Source organism: Ursus americanus, chromosome 14, assembly GCF_024610735.1.
Source record: "Ursus americanus isolate L20-20 chromosome 14, mUrsAme1.1.p, whole genome shotgun sequence".
NCBI lineage: Eukaryota > Metazoa > Chordata > Mammalia > Carnivora > Ursidae > Ursus > Ursus americanus.
In genome coordinates, this window is record NC_142140.1 from 58,407,365 (window position 1) to 58,428,889 (window position 21,525).

Sequence of the window (21,525 nt, forward strand, 5' to 3'; positions counted from 1 at the left end):
TCGCCTGCCCCGCGTCCCCAGCCTGAGGGCTGATCGCCAGGCAATCGGGGTGTAATGAGCGCACCCACGCGTCATCCCCGTGACAACCAACAGTTGGCTGTTCTACGGTAGAAGGGACAAGAGTCAGAGACCAGGCCAACAGTCTCTTTTTTTCTTTTTTTAATGGCTGCATTTCAAAGAACCACCGTCTTTTCACTCAGAAAATTTCCCAAAAAGGGGATGGATTAGTGCAACGAGTTGGCAGGCTTGACTGGACACAGAGTTTTCCAGACATCTCGAGGACAAGACCCCAGCAGCCCAGGCTGGCCACCGAGGGGGGCCTGTGGAGACCCGACAGGAGGAATGAACAGGGAGGATGCACAGCCCCTCTCCTCACCCTGCCCCCACCCCCTCACCCTGAGCGGCAGGCCACCCCATTCCCTGACTGGGCGCTGAGGCAACAGGCAGCAGGGGCTGGGGTGGGACTGAGCCCGGGGCCGGGTCCACAGGGCCCTGGTGCGTCAGCAGGCCGGTGGCTCGCTGCTGTCCACCTGCAGCCCTTTGCTTAGGAGGAAGGCATCCTGCTTGGGGTCTCGGCCCAGGAAGAGCTTCAGCATGACACTGGCATCCTGGGAGCCGCCGGGCCTCAGGATGCAGCTTCTGTAGTCCATGCCGACCTGCTGGGAATAGGGGTGGGGCTGATCAGTCCTCGAGCACCAGTCCTCGAGCAGCCCCTCTCCCGGCCACACGTGGGCGTCTGGGCGCCTGCATCAGCATCAGAGAGAGCACGCGTGCGCAAGCACACGAGTGTATTCACAAGCATGTGCACGGTATGTGCACGAGCATGTGTGTGCAGGAACCCCGTCCATTTGCAACTCCTCGAGGCCCTTCACGTCACAGAGGCTGAGGCCCCGGCCGAGCCCACCACACGGGTGGCGGAGCTTCTGCGGTGACAGAACACAGGTCTGGAAAGCCGGCTGAGGCCCTGGCCCCAGGAGGGTCTAGGGTGGCCCATCTTCAGCAGCCGGCGAAGACCAGCGGGTGCCTCCGCTCCCCTGCCCTGGTCCCGGGCGGCAGGGAGCAGCGCTGAAAGGTCACGCGCTCCCTCCGCAGGCAGGTGCCCCCCCCCCCCCCCTGAGCGGCCAGCCCGCCCTCACCTTGCCGTTGAGGACGCCCTCCTGCTTGAAGCGCGCGTGGAACATGTCCATGGAGTATACCTCGCTCCACAGGTAACCGTAGTACTGGGCATCATAGCCGCCCGCCAGGTGGCCGAAGGTCGCGGGCATGTTGGTTCCTGGGACAGACGTGGTACGGCTCTCACCGCGCCCCCAGTCTATCCCCCAGCCCCCTCAGGGCCCTTGCCAGGAGAAGGGGGCCTCAAATCAGCCCCATCAGAGATGACCCGCACACACCCAGGAGAGGACCTGGCCTGACACGCCTAGAAAGCAGGAGCTGGACAACATGGCCAAGGGAAATACACGTGGCCCACTATCTGCTGATGCTTACGAGTTCGCACAAAAGGATAAATCAAGGCACGCCCATACAGCGGAGATCGTGCATGGTTAAGCTTTTCGATGGAATTTTTAAAGTTCTTGTAGAACAAAGCAATTCCCCGCCACCTACACCGAAATCCCAATTATTTCCAGGTGTGTTAATCCGAGCACTTGCGATAACGCACAAGGACAAGCATCACAACCTCATCCGCTCTTTCGCAGGGTATGAAATCCCTGGTCCTTGCGGCACCTCCCACCTGTTCCAGAGCACGGCGTGGGAGGGCACCGCTGGGGGAGCTCAGCGGCTGGCGGGGAGGGAAGCAGCACACAACCTGAGCAGTAGGAGGGACGGCAAGGAAGGATGGAGCTGCTCACGCCCACCGGCCGCCAGCCACCTGCTGGAGCCGGGAGGCCCAGGGACACGAAGCAGCAAGAAGCCCAGAGGCCATCTGCTTCCTCCCGGGCCTCAGCTGCCAACTATAAACTGGCCTGACTCCCTTCACACGTCACTAGATCCTTCTGACTCCGGGAACGGCGGAGACCCTGACCCCCCAGGTGGGCCCACCTCGCGAGCAGCTACCTGGCGTGGCAGGGACCCCAAGGATCTCCTGGCACAGGCGGGCGTACTCCTCCGCTGGGTCTGCAGCCGTCTGGGTGTGCAGGGCCTGGTCCACCTTGGCCAGTACGATCTGGCGCAGGTTGAAGAGACCTGACGGGCAGAAGGAGACAGGGAGGCTGGCTCTGTACTCCCACACAAGCAACAGAGAACCCCGTCAAGGCATGCACCTGGCCTCCCCCTCCCCAGCCTCGGGGCGAAGGCCTCCCAGAGGCCCCTGGGCAGGAGGGCGGCTCCCAGCGGGCACCTGTGTTGGCCTGCCGAGACTTGATGAGCTTCTCGAGCAGCTCCTGGGGGATGGCGCTGCCGGTCTTGTAGTGCTGGGACATCCTGAGGAGCGGCTCCTTCTCCCACACCCAGTTCTCCAGCATCTGAGAAGGCGCCTCCACGAAGTCCCGCTCCACGTGCGTCCCGCTAAACATGGCGAACTCTGCCTGTGGGGTGGGCAGAGCTGCAGGAAGGTCTGGACAAGGCCTGGCCAGCTCCTAGCCGCTGGCCTCGCCTGCACACGCGGTATGCTCTGCTCTCCTGACAGGCACAGCAAGGCGAGCGGACAGCAGGCTGTGCGCGGCCCCCACACCTGGGGACAGGGCACAGTTGAGGCTCCCGGGGGGCTGCTAACAGACATCCCGGCCCAGGACACACAGAGGCAGGGAGCATGCCCATCCCTGGCTGGCCGCCAGGCTCCCTTCCTCCACCCACAAAGCCAATGCTCTCAAAAAGCCCTGTACCCCAAAAGGCACGGGCCTGGAAACCACGGGATCTGGAGGCGCCTTGTGTTTTCTCCGCTTTTATGTCAGAAATTTTCCTGAAGAGCAGCACCTGGCTGAGTCGTGCTAGAAGCAGCTCTGGTAGCCACTCGGCCAAAGGAGCGGCATGCCCTTGGGCAAGTCCTTTCCAGGCCCAGAGGGAGGCAGGACCGGGGAACTGGGAGAGGACGTGTGTTGGGCCTCGTTTCGCTTGGATTCTATTTGTGACTTTGCCTACTTGCTAAAATTTCTAACCCCAAAACCAGCACCTGTAGCACTTTGCGGTCATTCGACCCTCTGCCTCTGAACTTTAGCTCTGGGACGAGGGTCCTTTTTGTGCTCTGTTCAGAGCTTTTTTTTCCACCCTCATTTCTGTGTTCTTTTGTAGGCAGTTGGGCTGTTTACATGGATCCCAACAGGGGTGCCTGGAGGGCTCAGTCGGTGAAGCGTCTGCCTTCAGCTCAGATCATGATCCCGGGGTCCCCCATCGAGTCCCCCATCAGGCTCCCTGCTCCGCGGGGGAGCCGGCTTCCCCCTCTCCCTCTGCTCATGAGCTCTCTCTGCCTCTCAAATAAATAGAACCTTCAAAAATAAATAAATAAAACGGATCCCAACCGCCACGCTGAAGTGCAATGCGGCTTTCCCAAGGGCACGAGGCCGTGACGTGCAGAGAGAGCACTCGGTCGGTCAGAGGCGCTCCCTGCAGCATGAGCTATGGCGCCACCGGCTGCGAGTTCGGTGTGAACGACAGTACGCGTTAGAGGCATCTTTCAACAGGAACACGCACGACACAAGGTTCCATATGGATCGTCACTCACAGGGACGTAACCCTGTGTTCGTGCGGGAGCCCTGATTTGGTATTCACGAACTCTGTGCTCGCGGTGACTTTACAGAACTGTGAGTAGTGAGAATGCCAATCTACAAAGACCTGAAGGAAATGAGGGAGCCACGAGAGTAGCTGACAAAAGAATGTTCCAGATACGGGACATACCCCGTGAGCATGCGGCGCGAAGGCAGGAAGAGGTGAGGGGCACGGAGCAGGACGGGCGAGGTGTCCAGGGCACACAGGGCCCCAGTGCTGCACAGACGCTGCCCTGCCCTGAGGGGCCGCTGGCCGCTGAGGGCCGTCACCCCACGGACAACACAACGCACAGTGGACGACAGACCAACACAGAGCTGAAGCCAAAACTTCCAAGAGCGAAATTAGGAGAAAATGATCTTTTCAACAAGACACAAGAAGTGCAAACCGTGAAAGAAAAAAGGCAGTACACAAAACCCTCTGCTCAAAACACACTTCTCAGTGAATCCCATGCGTGGGCACGTCCCTCGGCCACCAGCAGGAGCGAGGCGCCCACACGCTGCCCCGGGGACGGACCCGAGCCCACGACGCTCAGGGGGAACCAGACACAGAAGGCCCCATGGCGTGTGAGTCCACGTGTGTGACACGTCCAGAACAGGCTCCTCCACAGATAGGAAGGGGGTCGGGGGCTGGGGAGGTAACTAAGAGACATGAAGGCTCTTTCTGGTGATGGAAATGTTGCAAAATGTTTGCACAGCAATGACACCTCCATAACTTGGTAAACTAATGATCACTAAAATATTCAACTTAAAATGAGGTCCCCGGGGTGGCCCTAACCCAACAACTGGCATCCTTATGAGAGACATGCACAGAGGAACGACCACATGAGGACGTGAGGAGACAGCCAGCTGCACGCCGAGGAGAGCTGCCTTAGAAGGAACCGGTGCTCTTGACACACTGAACACAGACCCTCAGCCCCACAGGGACACACTTCCATCCAGCCAGCCGTCTGTAGGGCTCCGCGATGGCAACCGGCATCGCTGTGGCCGTGGTGACCCGGGGAGTGTTCACTGTCCAGGAGGAGGCAGCCTTCGGACGCACCGACCCCCAGCCCCGCCCCGCCCCACCCCGCCCCGCTCCCGCGGCATCGCACGCACCTGAGAGCAGAGCTGGTGCATCACGTGCCCGAACTCGTGGAAGTAGGTCTCCACCTCGTCGTGCTGCAGCAGGGAGGGGGTGTCTGGGGTAGGCTTGGTGAAGTTGGCCACCATGGCCGCGATGGCGATCTGGCGGCTCCCGTCGTGCCGCAGGCAGCCTGGCTGCAAGCCGAAGCAGGCCGCGTGCCCGTACTTCCCTTCCCTGGGGACGGAGGCAGGGTCAGGGGCAGCCAGGGATCTGCTCCACACACCGACTGGCCCAGAGGGCTCCTGACCCCACAGGAGGCCCTGATTCCGCCACCCTGACTCTGCATCCCCTAATCACCCATCTGCCAGCCCAGGGACCTGGACAGGCTGAGCAGCTCAGACTTGCTTCTCAGGAGCAAGTGCCCAGGAGCCGGGGCCTGCCCCACACTCATCCCGCGCCGCAGGCAGAACGTGTCGGGCACCCTCCTCCCTGGACAGTGAACACTCCTGTCCCCGCACCTGGCCCTGCACCGTGGCGCCCCCCCCAACCCGTGTCACGGATGGGAACGCCGAGGCTCAGAGAAGCGTCGCCCGGCTCATAGGCACCTTGGGTGGAGGTCCAGGTAGAACTTCCCGATGACCTTCCCCGAGGCCGAGTCCCTCACGGAGTACAGCTTCACGTCTTCGTGCCACACAGTGGCGCCCTCCTCCAGGTCGAAGGTCAGCCCCAGCAGCTCCTGGTAGATGCTGAGCAAGCCCTTGGTGACCACGTGCATGGGGAAGTACTCCTTGAGCAGGTTCTGGTCCACGCTGTACCGCGTCTCCTCCACCTGGTTCATGTAGTAGCGCATGTCCCAGGCGTGGATGCGCCCGTCGAAGTCCAGGCCCCGCTGCTCGCACTCGGCCTTCTTCAGCTCCAGGATCACGGCCCGCTCCTGCTCCCCGAGGGGCTTCAGCTTCTGGGCCAGCTCATCTGGGGAGGGCAGAGGGGAAGCTAGGCTACCTCCCTGCGGCCACTCCCCCACCAGCCCCGGTCCACAGCACGATGGCCCCAGTACCCTCCTGGAAGGCCGGACTGCCGGCACAAGCCAGACGGGCAACGCACCGCCCTGCAGCAGGTGGGGGCGGGGCGGACGACCCCTCAGTCTCCCTCCACGAGCAGGGAAGGATGGCTGGAGTGGGGACACTTGCCCAGAGCTCACGCCGGGAGGCAGCAGAGCCAGGGCAGACGCAGGCTCACTCCAGAGCCCTACGCTCGGCCATCAGGTTAGAGCGCCTTGAGGGTGTTAGGATTCCCACTCTAGGGTGGACAGAATGTGGCTCTCAGAGGCCCAAATCCCACTCCTGGAACCCACGGCGGGAGGCTGGGGGCGGCAAGGGGTTACCTAGGAAAGTAGCCACCACCTGGCTGCTCTTAGCCATGTTCATCTCCAGGACATAGTCAGCATGCGTGCTGAATCCCAGCAGGCTGGACTTCTGTGCCCGGAGGGTCACCAGCTCTCTGAGGATCGCACAATTCTCCTGGAACCAACCAACGACCAGCTCTGTGGGTGCCGGGCCCGCCACCTCCCACTTGGGCCCCGTGGCCAGCACAGTTCCGGAATGCCAGGAACCCAGCTGCGTCTCATTTCCCTCCCTCCTTCCCATTGCCTAGGTTTCTATGGCTGTGCTGTGGTCCTGCCATAACACATGCATCTCTATAAACCCTCAGGTGCCTTTCGGACCCAGAAACAGAAAGGGTGTAACCATGAGGGGTTCAAAAGTCACGAGTGGAGAGCAATGTGGGGCCAGGACTATGCAGGTGAGCCTCAGGAGGCACTGTGCACGGGGAGCTCAGCCCCGTCTGCTGGAGACACTGAACAGCAGCGAGGCCACACAGCGGCGTGGACGCAAACACAAACACAAGCGTCTGCGTGGGAATGGAGGTCTGTGCATTGAAGACACGCCCCAGGCCGCAGTCAGAGGCCCAGGCCGCCACACAAGACACAGAAAAGGGAGGGCGTGTCTGCAGACCCCAGCTCAAGCCCCAGCACCACTGGCGAGAGAGAAGGGATGACCAAAGCTAAGGCACGGGAGCAGCAGATGGTCACTCAGACACGGGACTGGCTTGGGGGAGGGGTCAGACCCTGAGCTGTGGCCCGGGCCCAGAGCCAGACCCGGCATGGAAGTCTGCTAGGGGCCGGCTGAGCTCTCCCGGGGCTTGCCGACTGCCGAGCCTGGCCCAGCAGGCGCCAGGCAGACAGGACAGGCCCCGCGACTTCCAGGCATCACCCTCCCACCTGCTTGCAGCGACAGTTGAAGGCCTCCTCCACCTTCCTCCTGGTCTCAGGCACGTGACATTTCTTCAGAAGGGGAAAATAATGCGGGTACTTGAGGGTGACTTTCAGCTTGTCATCCCCAGCCTTCTCCAGCGAGTTCAAAAAGTCATCTGGGAGGCCGCCTGCAGGAACAAAACCAGGGCTGCCACATGCCCGAGAAGCTACCAGGCCCGTGCAGCTGAGGTGGGAAGGCGGGCTTCGCTTCCATGAGACAGGCTAGGACCGGGAGCCTGCAGGGAACAGGGTGCCTGCAAGGAGCAGGGCACCAGGCCCAGCCTCCCCACCCTGCCCTGAGCCCCTCTGGGAAGACGGAGAGCTGCTGCCCTTCCCACCAGGGCTCCCCGGGAGGAAAAGCTCCTCTCGGCTCAACCCCTGACAGAGGGGGCTTCCGGGAACTGCAGTCTCTTCCCTTGTCCCTCCCCTAACAGCGGCACCAGGGATGGACAGATGCCGCCCGGCTGCCCTCGCGATGGGCCACACTTTTGCAAGAACCTCCCACCCAGCTCCCCGCCCGGAACCATCTCCTAAGACAGAGATCTGGGCGCATCACCTCCGACTGAAAACCTCCAGGGGTCACCACCTCACAGCCCCAGCTCCATCCTGGCCCACGGCTCCTTCCAAGGCCAGCTCGCCCGGGGCCCTCACCTCAGTACAGGTGAGAAGGGATGCTGTGCGGCAGGGTGGGCAGTGCTGGGAGGGCCCCGCCTCCAGGCTCGGTGCGTGCACGCACGTACATGTGCAGACACCCATTTCCTAACTCAGCGACGGGGCCTGGGAACAACAGTCCCACAGCAGCAATGGGCACGCCTGGCACCCACATCTTGGTCTCTAAGTAGCAGCCCAGGCCAGGGCAAGGACAAAGTGAGCCCAGGACACAAGTCCCAAAGACAGTGCTCACAGAGGAACAGGGACGCTTCAAGCCGCAGAGGCTCTTGAGGTGGAACTGGGACAACCTGGGCATCAAAACAGGGGCAGCAGCAAACCACAGTCCCCAGATCAATGGGGCCGCCGTCCACACCGACGCTGCACATGAACCCACTACTAAGGGGGACGGGAAGTTCTGACTTGAGAGGCCAGCGCACAAACGCACGAGGAATGATGGGGTCAGAAGACCGACCGTGGGAGCTTCAGCCAGCGGCTCAACGTGAGGAGCGGCAGCCCAGGGCACCCCCGGAGTTGCTGCTGACAGGGAGAGTGGCCCCACCTCCAAGGAGGCACGGGCAGAGAAGCACCTTCCCCGAGTGCCTGAAACGTGGGGGGAGGGGGCGGGGGACAGAGAGACACGCTGTCCGAGACTCTGTAAACAGACACCAACTTTCCCCTTGGCAAGCAGAAGAAAATGAACACGCGCCACACCCTCGCTCAGCAGGACCCGCGGGCCAGGCCTCCTGGCCACGGTCACCGCCCCGCCGTCTGGGGCTGGCTCTGCTCCACGGCCGGGGCGCCCAGCTGCCCCACGGGAGGCCCGGCTGCCAGGGCAAGGCCCCTCGGGCTGGACAAAGGGGCAGAAAAGCCGGCCCACGCGAGGCTGTGGGTGAGCAAACTCACAAACTCGTCTGCCGGATTCCAGCCCCGGGATCCCCCTCTGGCCAGGAAACAGTGGGCGCCTGTCCTCACACGGGCAGCTGTGGGGGGAGGGGGACTTGCCGCCTGAGGCACTACGGCCAGGACTGAACGAGAACAAAGGGCGGCGGAGGGCGGCGCTGATGGACCCGCAAATCCCTGTTCAGGAAGACCTGCCACTGCGGGCCCCTTTGCAAGAGAGCTGCCCTCAGGCGCCTCTGGGTGTGTGTGGGGGGAGCTCTGGCAGCGGGGCGGCACGGCCACCCCCCAGGCAGCCGCTGCAAGGTCACTGCCACGACGCTCCAGCGCCTTACACGGGACTGGCAGGGCTCGCAGGCAGGAGCGAAACTGCTGGCCTAGGCTTTTCAAAAGCGTCCACGTCAGGAGAGGTGACAACACTTTTGTGAATGGCTGAGGGGCGGTTCATTAGGAAAGGAGCCTAAAGAGACAGGAAAACTCCATGTGACGGGGGCTCCGTGAGCGGACCCGACGGGGGAGAGGACTACCCATCGGGGCAGCAGAGCAGGGGGCACGGGCTGTGCTCCCCGCGACGCAGCCATTCCGTGCTCTGCCTCCGCCCAAGGAAGAAGCGGAGACTCACAGGCCCACAGACGACTCTCTCACAGCACGAAGAACATACGTGCGGCAGTGTCCACGGAAAGGACAGAAAGTGCACCGTCAGTTAGGAGCTAGGAGACGCCAAGGACACAGGGCTTCCCGCGGTACAGTCCTTACAACTTTCCCACAGCGTGAAGTTTTTCGAAATGAAACAGTTGGGGAAAGAGAAGCAAAGAAAAGAGTAAAAATTTAGGGGCGCCTGGGTGGCACAGCGGTTAAGCGTCTGCCTTTGGCTCGGGGCGTGATCCCGGCGTTATGGGATCGAGGCCCGCATCAGGCTCCTTCGCTATGAGCCTGCTTCTTCCTCTCCCACTCCCCCTGCTTGTGTTCCCTCTCTTGCTGGCTCTCTCTCTGTCAAATAAATAAATAAATAAATAAATAAATAAATAAATAAATAAATAAATAAAATCTTAAAAAAAAAAAAAAAAGAAAAGAATAAAAATTTAAAAAGACCCCTTGGCCACAACCCTTCAAAATCCCCACCTACAGCCAGGTTTGGGGACAAGAATCAGCCAAGATGCGTCTACCCGATCCTCTTATAAAACCGAAACAAGAAGAGCAGGGGCGCTGAGGGGGCTCAGTCAGTGAAGCGTCTGCCTTCAGCTCAGGTCATGATCCCGAGGTCCTGGCATCGAGCCCCAAATCGGGCTCCCTGCTCAGCGGGAAGCCTGATTCTCCCTCTGCCTCTGCCTGCTGCTCCCCCTGCTTGTGCTCTGGCAAATAAATAAAATCTTAAAAAAAAGAAAAGAAAAAAGAAACAAGAGCAACAGGCGGGGGCGTGGGTCTCAAAGGGGAAATCCTGGCGAATTCAGCCGCCTGACCCAGAGCTCCTGGCACTGCTAGAGGAAGGATCTAGAAACACAGATTCCAAAGCGCTGACTAATCCAAGTGAAGAAGCCCCCTCACCCAGGGCAGTGGACACAAATGTCCCCGCACTTCGGAAGCCTGCGGGTGGTGGCCATGGCCTGTGAGGGTCCTGAGACCGCGAGGCAGCCCCACCCCAGCCCACGCCCCCACCAGTACCCAGCTCCTCTCGTGTGAGTGGCAGGAAGGTCGTGTCCTCGTTCAGGTTCTTGTTGAAGTCGATGCACAGAAGACTCAGCTTCTTCTTAATGCTCTTGATTTTCTGGAGGGAGGAGCACAGCTGTGAGTGGAGCTCTGCCACCAGGGCTGGGGGCTCCCTCCCTACAGGGAGAAGAGACAGGCGAGGCGGGAAGAGGGGATGGAAAAGACACAGACATCAGGTTCTAACACCGGTTTACGCGGCGCCAACAGAACACAGACACCGGCTTCCACACTGAGCGGCCTTGGTGACCCTGGGGACCTCGGGCTACCGTCCCCATCTGTTAGGCGACCCCAGCAAAAAGAGTTCTGGACCCTACTATCTTCAGAGTCCGCAGCCTAGGCTTTCAGACATTTTGACAGAGCAGCAGGGCTAAGCCTCAATGTGGAAACTTTTGATGGGGGGTGAGGTGCAGCACGGGAGGGGGTGCTATGGGGCCACTACGTCGGCCCACCGCCACCCCCGGGGGCCCTAGGGCCAAGCCCAGCCCTGGGCATGACGACTGCTGCTCTGTGCCAGCAGAGGACAGGAGGGGGCAGGGCAGGGCAAATGTGCCTGACAGCTTTGCGGGGATCGCGGGGCTCCTTGGGTGAGACCCTGGCTCACAAGCAGCCGGCACAGGCGCGCTGAGCCTCGCCGGCCACGACCCTGCGCTGGGCACTGACACGCACTCCCTTATCTCACTGAAGCCGTGCCAGTTAAGGCTCTGAGACGCAGGAGGAAAACAGGACGTGCCCTAGCAGAACGAGACAACGCTTCGGGGTCCCCACCCAGCCCACCGCCCCGGCTCAATGCCTTCCACGAGGCTCCCTCCTCCACGTGGCGCTCCCCGCGTCCCTTCCGGCAAGGCGGCTCTCAAGTCAACGTCTGTGCAGCCCCCGGTACACAGATGCCTGGCTTTCAACAGCCAACGGAGCTTTAAGAACTGCAGGGCACCTGGCCAGCTCAGTCAGGGGGCACGTGACTCGTGCTCTTGGGGTCGCGGTTTCAAGCCCCACGTTAGGTGCGGAGACTATAAAAACTGAAAATAGCTGTCGCTCGACTGAGCGTAGTGCGTGCACCCACCAAAGGGGAGACGCCACACCGGATTCTGGATCCCACGGCCCAGGATGGAATCCGACTCCGACCCCACTGGCACTGGGTTTCTTGTTTTTGTTTTTAAGATTCTTATTTTTATCGGGGCACCTGGGTGGCTCAGTCGGTTGAGAGTCCAACTCTTGGCTTCAGCTCAGGTCATGATCTCAGGGTCCCGGGATCGAGCCCCGCATCAGGATCCGTGCTCAGCGGGGAGTCTGCCTGAGATTCTCTCTCTCGCCCCTCCCAGGCTCACGCGCATGCAAAGTCTCTCTCTCAGATACATATATCAATTAAAAAAAAAAACCTATATCAAAAAAGGATTGTTATTTTTATGTAATCTCTGCACCCAACATGGGGCTCGAACTCACGACCCTGAGGATCAAGAGTTGCTCGCTCCACCGACTGAGCCAGCCTGGCACCCCTCACCGGCATTGGTTTTAACGACGGATCGGTTTTAGCCTCATCTCTCGGAGTCCTGGCTTCTTCAGCCATAAGGCAGAGGTGCTGGCCTAACCAGAACAGTGTCCGTTCTAAGTGACCAGAGGGACAGTTGCTGAGCTCTGGGTGTGATCTAATGTCTGCATTAACTGTGTCTTTCATTTCCTGTGTCCTGGTGCTTTCCCGTCTGGGGGTCTCACTGATGCTGAAGAGCTGGCCTCTCCTAGGTGTGACCAGTTCCTGGGGACGGTAAACAGCTCACCCATAAGGGCACCTCTTGTGTGCAAACCAGCCCGGCCACTGCCCACAGCCCGGCCACCTCCATTATGCGGCTGCCTGGCACTCAGAGAAAATGGGGAGTGAATGAGGCGAACAAAGATCCTCAGAGATTAACCACAGGATGGGGGGCAGGGGCAGCCCGGCTCGCTCACTGATCCAGGCCAGAGCACAGGAGATGCCATCTGTGAGGCTGGGACTTACAATAGGTAACGTGTATTTGGTCTTCGTCCCCATTCCCGGCACACAGCTCCTAAAACCCTTGGAATTTCTTCCGTGATAACAAGAAACTGCAACAGCCCAAGTGACACAGGAGTGGGGATCATCGTGTTCCCTTTCAACCACATCTGAGTGCATATTAATGAGCTGACTTTGGAAAGCCCCTGAGGATGGGGGCTGGTGGCCAGGGAACCAACCACCCACAGCGCGGTATGGCACTTCCTTGCTGCTCTGGGAGGGGAGACGGGCTGGAGGTTGCAGGTTCAATCAATCATCAGTGGTAATCAGTCATACCTACGCAATGAGGCCCCCACAGAATTCCTAAGGACAGGGTTCAGAGAGCTACCAGGATGGCGCACACAGGGAGGGCAGAGCTCCGTGCCTCCCCCCAGACCTTGCCATTCCGGGTTATACCCTTTACGACAAGTCAGTAATGACACGTAAGCTTTTCCTGAGCTCTGCAAGCTGCTCTAGAAAATGACCTGAACCTAAGAAAGGGGGACCTCTGAGCCGTACAGCTGGTCACTCAGAAGCAGAGATAACAGCCTGGGTCTGGGATTGCTGTCTCACGTCCGTGCAGTCTCAAGGGGCCAAGCCCTGGAGCTGTGGGACCTGACACTACCTCCGGGTAGGTGGTGCTAGACACCCGGCTGGCGTCACTGAGAACCGCGTGGTGCGGGAACCCCGCACGTCTGTACCAGAGGGAAGCCGTGCTGTTGCAGCCGAGTACAGAGAACAGGAGGCCCCAGCGGGGGGGAGCTCTTCCTTAATGCCACTGCACCAAAGTCACGGAGAGGACCAGTGGGTGCGCCCCCTGCACCGGGCCGTTTCTCCGTAGCTGAGGGAGTGCCATGCTCTTGGGAAAGCCACACCGTAACTCTGGAGAACCCAGGGCAGGGTGGGTGCAAAGGCAGAGCTATTCCAGACAGACCCCCCTTCCCAGAACTGAGGCAGCAGAGGTGGGCACGCAGCCAGAGGCCCCCCCCCCAAGCTGGCACTTACTTGCTGAGTGTCCTCAGGCAGGTGCAGCCCATTTCTCCGGCCCAGCTTGATCAGTCGCTCCAGGTACCGCATGGCCTCTGGCCTCAACGAGTCCTTCTGAACTTTCTCCTAGAGTAAGACAACCACAGGTGTATATGCGATGGAAAGCTGAGGCACTGCCAGGTGCTGGGGAGGCAGTGGGAGACCGAGGCACTGGCGCAAACATCACTGCAGGGAACGTGAGATCGTGCAGCCACCAGGGACAGCAGCTATGACCACCCCCCGACTCAGCAAGGGCGCTCCTGGGCGTCCATGCCAGAGACATGGAGACTTACGTTCACATAAAACCCGCTTCCTGGGAACAGCTCAAACTAAAACCGGCCCAGAGCGCCTCCCACAGGTGAATGGTTAAATGGGAATGAGAACGGTGAGTGGCCTCCAGGTCATCATCCTGGCTGTGACAGTGACGGGCTTTACAAAATATTTACGCTGGGGGAAACCGGGCGAAGGACAGACTGTCTGAATCCGTTCTCACGACCGCAGGTACACCTAACGAAGGTCTCCAAGCCACGACTACAAAAGCCTGCTCGTGCTTCCACGGGCCGCGTGCCCTGCCTGCCCCACAGCACGCTGGTGCGCTCTCCTGACCCAGGGGACGCAGGCGCTAAGGGAACGGATGGGAGCACCACTGCCCACCTCCACGGCTCACTCTGACACCAGCGGCCAAGGCCGGGAGGCAGGACACCAGCCCTACGGAGCACCCGGCGAGGTCAGGAAAATGAAACCATGTGGTGGGTGCAGGGAAGGCTTACAAAAGTCCTAGGCATCTTAGGCTCTTATTTGTGTCCTCTGCATTTGTCTGTCACCCTTCCGTGTTTCTTTACTGCGGTAAAAGAGAACACGAAACTTACCACCTCAGCCATTCTTAAACGCACGGTTCAGTGGCCATTAGTGCGTTTGCACCGTCACACAGCGCCCCCCCCCCCCGCCCTCGCCGGCCACCCCCAGAGCCCCTCAGCTCTCCACCTTCTAAGTCTGAGGAACAGAACGATCACGTCTACAGAGGTTCAACCCAGCAGTGCCCATCTGGACGCCGGGCTGACCCCCGGGTGTCTACCTCCAGCATGCCCGGTGCCTCGCGGCGTCCTCACCTGCAGCCAGACGATCCTCTGGTACACGTCCTGCCTCATGCTCATCTCCACATCAAACTCGGACAGCCTTTTGTCCGCCTCTGTGCTGGCTGTCCGAATGTCCTTAGATGGAGAAACATGCTGGGGGAAGTCGAGGATATTCCTCTGAACTGAAACGGGGAGAGAACAGGACAGGTGTGAAAAGAGGCCCCAGGGAGAAACTGGCAAGTGCCGACCTCACCCCCACCAGGCCCGCAGCTCATCCGTGTCTGCCGATCTGTTCCGTGCACGCTCTCCACCCTGGGCCCTGGGCCAGGTGCCGGAAGAAAGAAAGGGCGTGGTCATCTACATCCTTGGGGATCTCACAATCCGATGGAAACAGAGTCAACTTTCAACACTCCAAGGAAAGAAGGACCATAACAGAGAAGTATGACAAGACCTAGAGAGGCTAAAATAACTTGATTCCAGGAAAAGAGCCACGGCTACTGATGGCAGCATTTTAAATTCATAAGTGATTCCCTAACTTACACAGAGCGTTTCGTTAAATAGAGGAAGTGTGAGTGGCTGTGAGAGTGTAAGCTTTTAACAGTCACCGCCTGACCCGGCAACACACGAGGAGGTGCCTACACGCAATCACACAAAAATCACACAAAAATCACGTAAAAATCACAGGTTCACAGCAGCTGGACCGGGAATAACCCAAGAGGACATAACTCAAATGCCCACTGACAGGTGGGCGGACACACACAGTGTGTCCATCACACGCGGCACGCCACTCAGCCAGGAACAGGAAGGTGCCCACACGCGCTGCCTGGGGACGGACCCTGAGCCCACGACGCTCAGGGAGGGAACCAGACACAGAAGGCCCCACGGCGTGTGAGTCCACGTGTGTGACACGTCCAGAACAGGCTCCTCCACGGATGGGAAGGGGGCTCGCGGGGGCTGGGAGGGGGGTGGAGAGTGACTGCTGATGGGGACAGGATTTCCCTTTGGGGTGATGGAATGTTCTAGAATTAGAACATAGTGATGGTTGGACAACTCTGAATATAAAAACCACTGAAATGTATGCTTTGAGCAAATTCTATGATATATAAATCAGATCTCAACAGAGCATTTAGTTTCAAAAAACAAATATTCTCAGTTGGAAAGACCTGTATTCAAATCATAGCTTGGTCGTTCCTGTGGCCCCAGGGCAGACCTGCCGCTGGCTGCCTGAGAGAGAACAGTGAAAAGGACAGAAACAGCATACGTCCGACTGGGATTTACAGGCTCACAAGCGCCTGTGACTGCATTAAGTGTGACAACAAAGTGGTACAAAGTGTGGGATCGATGCAAACTGCCGCTGTGAGCAGAGGGGGCCCACGAAGGGGCTCCTCAGGGGAGTTAATGCATGATCACAGAGGAGCCCAACATCCAGAAAAGCAGGAGCTGTGTGAAGCCCCGAAACGGGAGAGTGTGAGCGAGTTTAAGCGGCCACACGGCCGGACACACACAAACCCTACTAGGAGCGTCAGAGAGGGGCAAACCGCACCAAAAGCAACATCGAGGACTCTGGCCTTTGTCCAGAGGGCAGTGGAAAGACACTAAGGGGCTGGCTGAGGGGAATGCTGTGATTCAATTTTAGTTTCCTTAAAATTCCTGGGGGGGGGGGGCTCAGTCAGTTAAGCGTCTGCCTTCAGCTCAGGTCACGATCCCGAGGTCCTGGGACCGAGCCCCGCATTGGGCTCCCTACTCAGTGGGGAGTCAGCTTCTCCCTCCCACATCATGCACGTATGCATACGTGTGCGCATGCTGGTGTGCACACACTCTCTCTCTCCCCCTCAAATAAATAAGTAAAATATTTAAAAATAAAGTAAAATAAAATAAAATTCCTTTGGCTACCGTGGGGAGATGGAAAAAAAGGCTGTAGGAGTGAAGTTGGTGTCTGGCAGGGCTCTGCCCAACAGGCAAGAACTGGCATCATGCAACTGCCAAGAGCCTCTCTGAAAAGAGATGAGGGGGGAGATTGAGGCGCACCCACTTGCAGGCAGCACAGAAACCCGGGACATCTGGCAAACACGGCAGCAGGAGGCTTCGAAAAAACCCCCCAGCAGAGATTCTCCAAGGTTCCCAGAGAAAGGACTTTGGCTAGCGATCCAGGGGCGGGGTTTCCTCAGCTCAGAGTTCTCTGCTGCAAGCCCCGCCTCGGTCTTTTGTCCCCACACCGTCAACCTCTACAGAGGGGCTCGGGGAAGCAGGGCCACATCTGTCTGACTGAGCACCTCATCCCTCACGAAGGGAGCAAACAGACCCCCAGGAGGAGAGAAGGAGCCAGCTGCGTGGTGATGAGGACACCTGATGGCATCAGATTACCCAAAGCGCAGGGGGGAGAAGAAAAGCAAAGGGGGCCGAGTTCAGTGGCTCAGAGAAAAAACAAGTATCTCCTGGGACACAGAAAGGAGCATGAAGTGGCTCCAGTTTCAAGGCTGGCACCTGAGCTGGCTTCTGGAGAGGAGTGCTGTTAGACATGCTGTCCTGCTCTGGACTCTCAGACGTCGTAGCCCATGAGGACTCGACATGCCAGGCTGTGCAGTAGGGCACGCAGGGGAACAAGCGGCCCTTCAGGCTGCCTCTTGCCGAGCAGATGCCTTTACCCCCAGTCAGCTCCTTTATCCATCACCACCCCCCTGGGGAGTAAGAGGCCTCAGCCATGGCCAGGGTCCAGGAGCTCCAAGGCCATAGTTGCTCTGCCTCCCTGCCCGGATCCTGACCCAGATTTACCTGTGTAGGCCACTTCCACATCAGCCAGCGCCTTGAGGGTACTCTCATAGGACACGTCTTCAAACTTCTGGGAGCCCACCTGGTCATACACACGCTTAGTTTGCTCAATGAGCTCCACAGTGAGCTCCCCTATTTGCTGGGCACTCAGGTCCCATCTTAGGTAGTTCACCACGGAGCACGGGGCCGCTGTGTCCAGGGCGTCTCCTGCACAGGCTGGACAGAGAAGACAGAGCCCCACACTGAAATTGTGTGCTTCAAGAACAGAGTTAGGGTTAGACTAACGAGGGGCTGGAGGGCAAGGGCAGGAACACAGTTTCCCCGTGCAGGTAGGCAAGGCCCAAGGGCTTTGCACGGGTGCACAGGGTGACCAATCCTTTATTTATTTTTTTTTAAAAGATTTTTTATTTATTTATTCAACAGAGATAGAGACAGCCAGCGAGAGAGGTAACACAAGCAAGGCGAGTGGGAGAGGAAGAAGCAGGCTCATAGCGGAGGAGCCTGATGTGGGGCTCGATCCCATAATGCCGGGATCACGCCCTGAGCCGAAGGCAGACGCTCAACCGCTGTGCCACCCAGGCGCCCCGACCAATCCTTTAAACAGAAGAAAATTCTATACCCGGGAAGACACTGGGTGATCTCTGAGGGTGTCTGTGCTTGTTGCAACTGGAGAGCGATGCTACTGTATCGAGTGTGGGGGGTGGACGGGGATATTGCTGGACACCGCCTAGGGCCCTGGACACCCCAATGACCCAGCCCCCAAATCGGCAGTGCTGGGTGGATATTTGGTCTACACCTCCATCTGAGTTAACCTGTTTGACTACAAGGTGCTACCCCCGACATCCCTTGATGTAATGTGACATTCATATTGTATTACTTTCCAAAAATAGGAGAAATTCCATATTACTGAAACATCCCTAGCCCCAAGAGTTTTTGGATAAGAGACTGTGGTCTATAAAAACAGCAGTCGCTTAAACTGCTGTGCAGTGCTCAGGGTAAAGATGTTTTACTTTCATTCCCTCGTTGATTCACAGTTGTGAACTCTGGGTCCTATGTGGCCCCCATTGTACAGACGGAGGTCCTGAGATTTGGAGAATTCAAGTGTCATGCCATGATCCCATGCCAGCAAGTGGCAGAGGTGGGATTCAAACCCATGAAGTCTGACCTTGGCTCCAACCCTGTGAACCAGTGTATCATATGCACCCCACCCCGCTTCATAAATCTCTGGTTGTCAGATCTTCCTGCCCCCTTTCCAGGGCGCCATCCCACTTCAACCCTTACTGGAAGTCTGTACCGGGGTCAGCAAACAACAATCTGCTTTTGTACAGCCGGCAGGGTCAAAATGATGTTGCACGAGACTGAGTATGCGACTCACCAAGCCTAAACGAGCGAGCCCTTTACCGACCAGTTTGCCAATCCCTGGTCTACACCATCTAGACTCTATTGGGTCTTGCACAGCAGGTCTGGCCAGCTGGCCTGGCCCAGCCACACCTGTTTTCTTCAAGGTATCTCCCAGGCCTTCCCACAGGCTGCCCCCTCTGCCCTGAGCCCAACCCTGCCAATCTTCCATCCCATGTTTCTTTCTTAGATGTCCCAATGGCATCCCTGCAGCACCTGTATGTCTCAAATGGCTATACCTGCCCCGAGTTACTTGAATTAATGAACACAGGCTCATGTGATCCCCCAGCAGGGAATGGAATGCAGAATCAGTAGAAGCTCCTCCAGGAAATACCCACTTGTGCCCCATTTTCCCCTCTGGCATGGCAGGGAGTTGAGCAGGGCCACAGTGGTCCTGGACTACCGCCTTTTTGTGTATACCGAAGAGGGATGGGATCTTTGCAGGGTACTGCCATCTGGGACCCGTGTTTGGCGTCTCTAGGGCAGGTTTTTTAACAACGTTATCAACATCTGTGGCTGGGTCGCTCTCTGGGGTGGGAATCCACCCTGGGCCCTGTAGGGTATGGAACAGCACCCCTGGTGCCCACCCACTCAATGCCAGGAGCACCCCCAGTCGTGACAATCACAGATGTCCCCAGACACTGCCAGTGTCCCCTGGCATGGCGCAATCCCCCCCCCCCTCAGCTGAGGACCACTGACATACACCAAGTGGGAAAAAGAAAGGCTCTTGAGCCAGGACAGGTTGATATTCTGACCAACTGCAGCGAGCTTGGGGAAAATCCTTCCACTCGCAGAGCGCTGTGGACTTCAGAACTGCAGAAGAAAGATGTGGGTCTGTGTTACATTTGGCGGTAAAAAAGGACTCCAGAAGCTCGGACAAGGTAAGAGATGTGTGTAAGCTGAGAACTGTCAGCAAAATCTCCTGGAGGAGCTAGGACTTGAAAATCTGGAGCAGATGCATTTATTCTGTAGTATTTCAGCTTGCTACCTACCTGCTGGGTCCCAGGCTAACAATTCTGCTGCAAACAAGGCAGACAACATTCTTGCCCTCCTGAGGCCCCAATAACCCTAATTATGATTACCATTAATGCAATTATCATCACAGTCGGCTGGAGAAAGAACTGGGGGGAAGAGAGACCGGCAGGTCAGGAGACACCACAAAGCAGCTTGGGCAATTTTTAAATGCAGGACGCACATTCCATCGCTCCCATAACGAAAACCTTTTCACGACGCCCCCCTGCCCTTAAAATAAAAGGGAGTCCCAGCTGTGTTCTCCCCGAAATGACCTGTTGCTACCCAAACGCGCTCCGCGTGCACCTGCCTCCCCGCCTTTGCCCTCGCAGTTCCCGCCACCTGGGGAGGCCTTCCCGCAGGTCCTAGCAGCATAGCTGCTTCTCCCCGCTGGGTCCGGGTTGATAGGCCACCTCCTCCGAGAAGCCACTCAGGGACCGCCCTCTCCAGAGAAGCGCCGTCAGCCCCACCACCGATCACTCTCTAAAGCCCTGCCTTGCTTCTCCGCTGGTTGAACGCCTGTCTCTGGCTCTGAAACTCCGCCTAGAACTCCCGGTCTCCCGCGGGGTCCGCCCCCAGGACCCGACCCGTGCTCAGCTGAAGCCACACACACAGAGTTGGCTGAATGAATGAAGCGCTGGAAAAGCTGGTTCGTTCATTCGGCCGCCCAGGGGGCAGGGTCCCGGGGTCGCCGACCCATTCCCCCCAGGCTCCAGCCCCTAGAGGGTCACTAGGCTCGGCTCCTAGGCCCGAGTCGCGACCCCGAGAGGCGCGAGGGTGGAGGGGACGCCCGGGTCCGGTGAGCGGGGCCGCTCCGAGGGGCAGCCGGTACCTGCAGGTGGCTTCATGGCTGGCGGGTGTGCACCGGCGGCCCCTCCCTCCACCTGGTCCGCGTCGCGCTGCCTCAGCTGCCGCGGCAGGCCGCCTCTGTCCACCCAGGGTCCGCAGCAGCCGGGAGTGAGGTGCCAGCCGCCCGCGCGCCCGCTGAATGCTGGGAGGGCGCGTGAGCCGAAGGACAGGGCGCAGGCGCGGCCCAGCTCCGCCCACACCCCCGGGGCGGTGCTTTGGAAGGCTGGCGCACTCCACGCACGCGCTGGAACCCTTCCTGCCCATCATTGGCTCTGGCGGCGAGAGGGCGGAACCTTCGGGGAGGCCCGGGAGGGACGTTTCTACGGAAACCACACACAGCTGGCTCCCGGAAGCCTGTGTGCTTGAGGTTCTTTTCTGCCGGGACTTTTCTGCCTGGGCTTCTAGCTCCCGTTTTCACTTGTGCTTGCCCCCTTTCTACTTTCATAACCGTGTATTCGGCTAGTTTTGCAGGTTTTCTCCCTCACCTGAGGGCGTCACGTTAGTGACCGCTTACCATCCAGATCTGAGGCGCTCTTTGTAGATTATGCCAACGAGCATCCTGCCCAACTTCTAGCATCTAACGAATAGAGGCGGGCACATACATCAGCAGAATCCGGTGAATCAATTAATTAAATTAAAGGCAGTTTTTTAAAAAATCGAGAAAGCTTCAGTAAATGAATCCAGGACTTCAAACAACAGGTGTTTCGAAACGGTGCAGTACCCTAACCTGTAACTATTGTAGCCCATTAAAACAAACAACAAAACCTTGAACTAAGGCCCCCAGGTAGAAAAATTTGCTAGAACTAAAATGGTCAAAAAACCTACTCCCCTAATTTCTGCAAAAGAACTTAAAGAACTCCGGGCTTTAACCATGCATGCGTTTTAAATGGGATAAAAGTGAGTTAGGAGAACACTTCTTGCAACTTCATCACTAACGGTGATCAGTTGTGAGACATCCTAGGGAACTTCCTCATCACACCCTCTATTAAGCACACCAAGCTTTAGCCTACTTAATCTTCATTTTCGCTGTTTTCCGTACCTGGAGTTTTTTCCTCATCCTCCAAGTC

At 58.4% G+C, this 21,525-nt stretch overlaps 1 protein-coding gene across 2 annotated transcripts; it reads right to left on the reverse strand.

Moving 5' to 3' along the window:
* Positions 1–158: 158 nt before the first annotated feature.
* Positions 159–20,613, reverse strand: THOP1 (thimet oligopeptidase 1). Of its 2 annotated transcripts, none has more exons than XM_045800086.2 (13): positions 20,442–20,613; positions 17,204–17,416; positions 14,465–14,613; positions 13,335–13,442; positions 10,283–10,385; positions 7,040–7,200; positions 6,146–6,281; positions 5,367–5,733; positions 4,794–4,995; positions 2,336–2,522; positions 2,053–2,181; positions 1,137–1,273; positions 159–659 (listed from the first exon to the last, which is right to left on the reverse strand). In XM_045800086.2, the coding sequence occupies exons 1-13, from the start codon at positions 20,455–20,457 to the stop codon at positions 501–503; spliced, it is 2,067 nt and encodes a 688-aa protein (XP_045656042.1). In that variant the 5' UTR covers positions 20,458–20,613; the 3' UTR covers positions 159–500. The 2 variants fall into 2 exon arrangements, with proteins under 2 accessions (XP_045656042.1, XP_045656043.1); XM_045800087.2 differs by having other exon boundaries at positions 160–656.
* Positions 20,614–21,525: the final 912 nt, after the last annotated feature.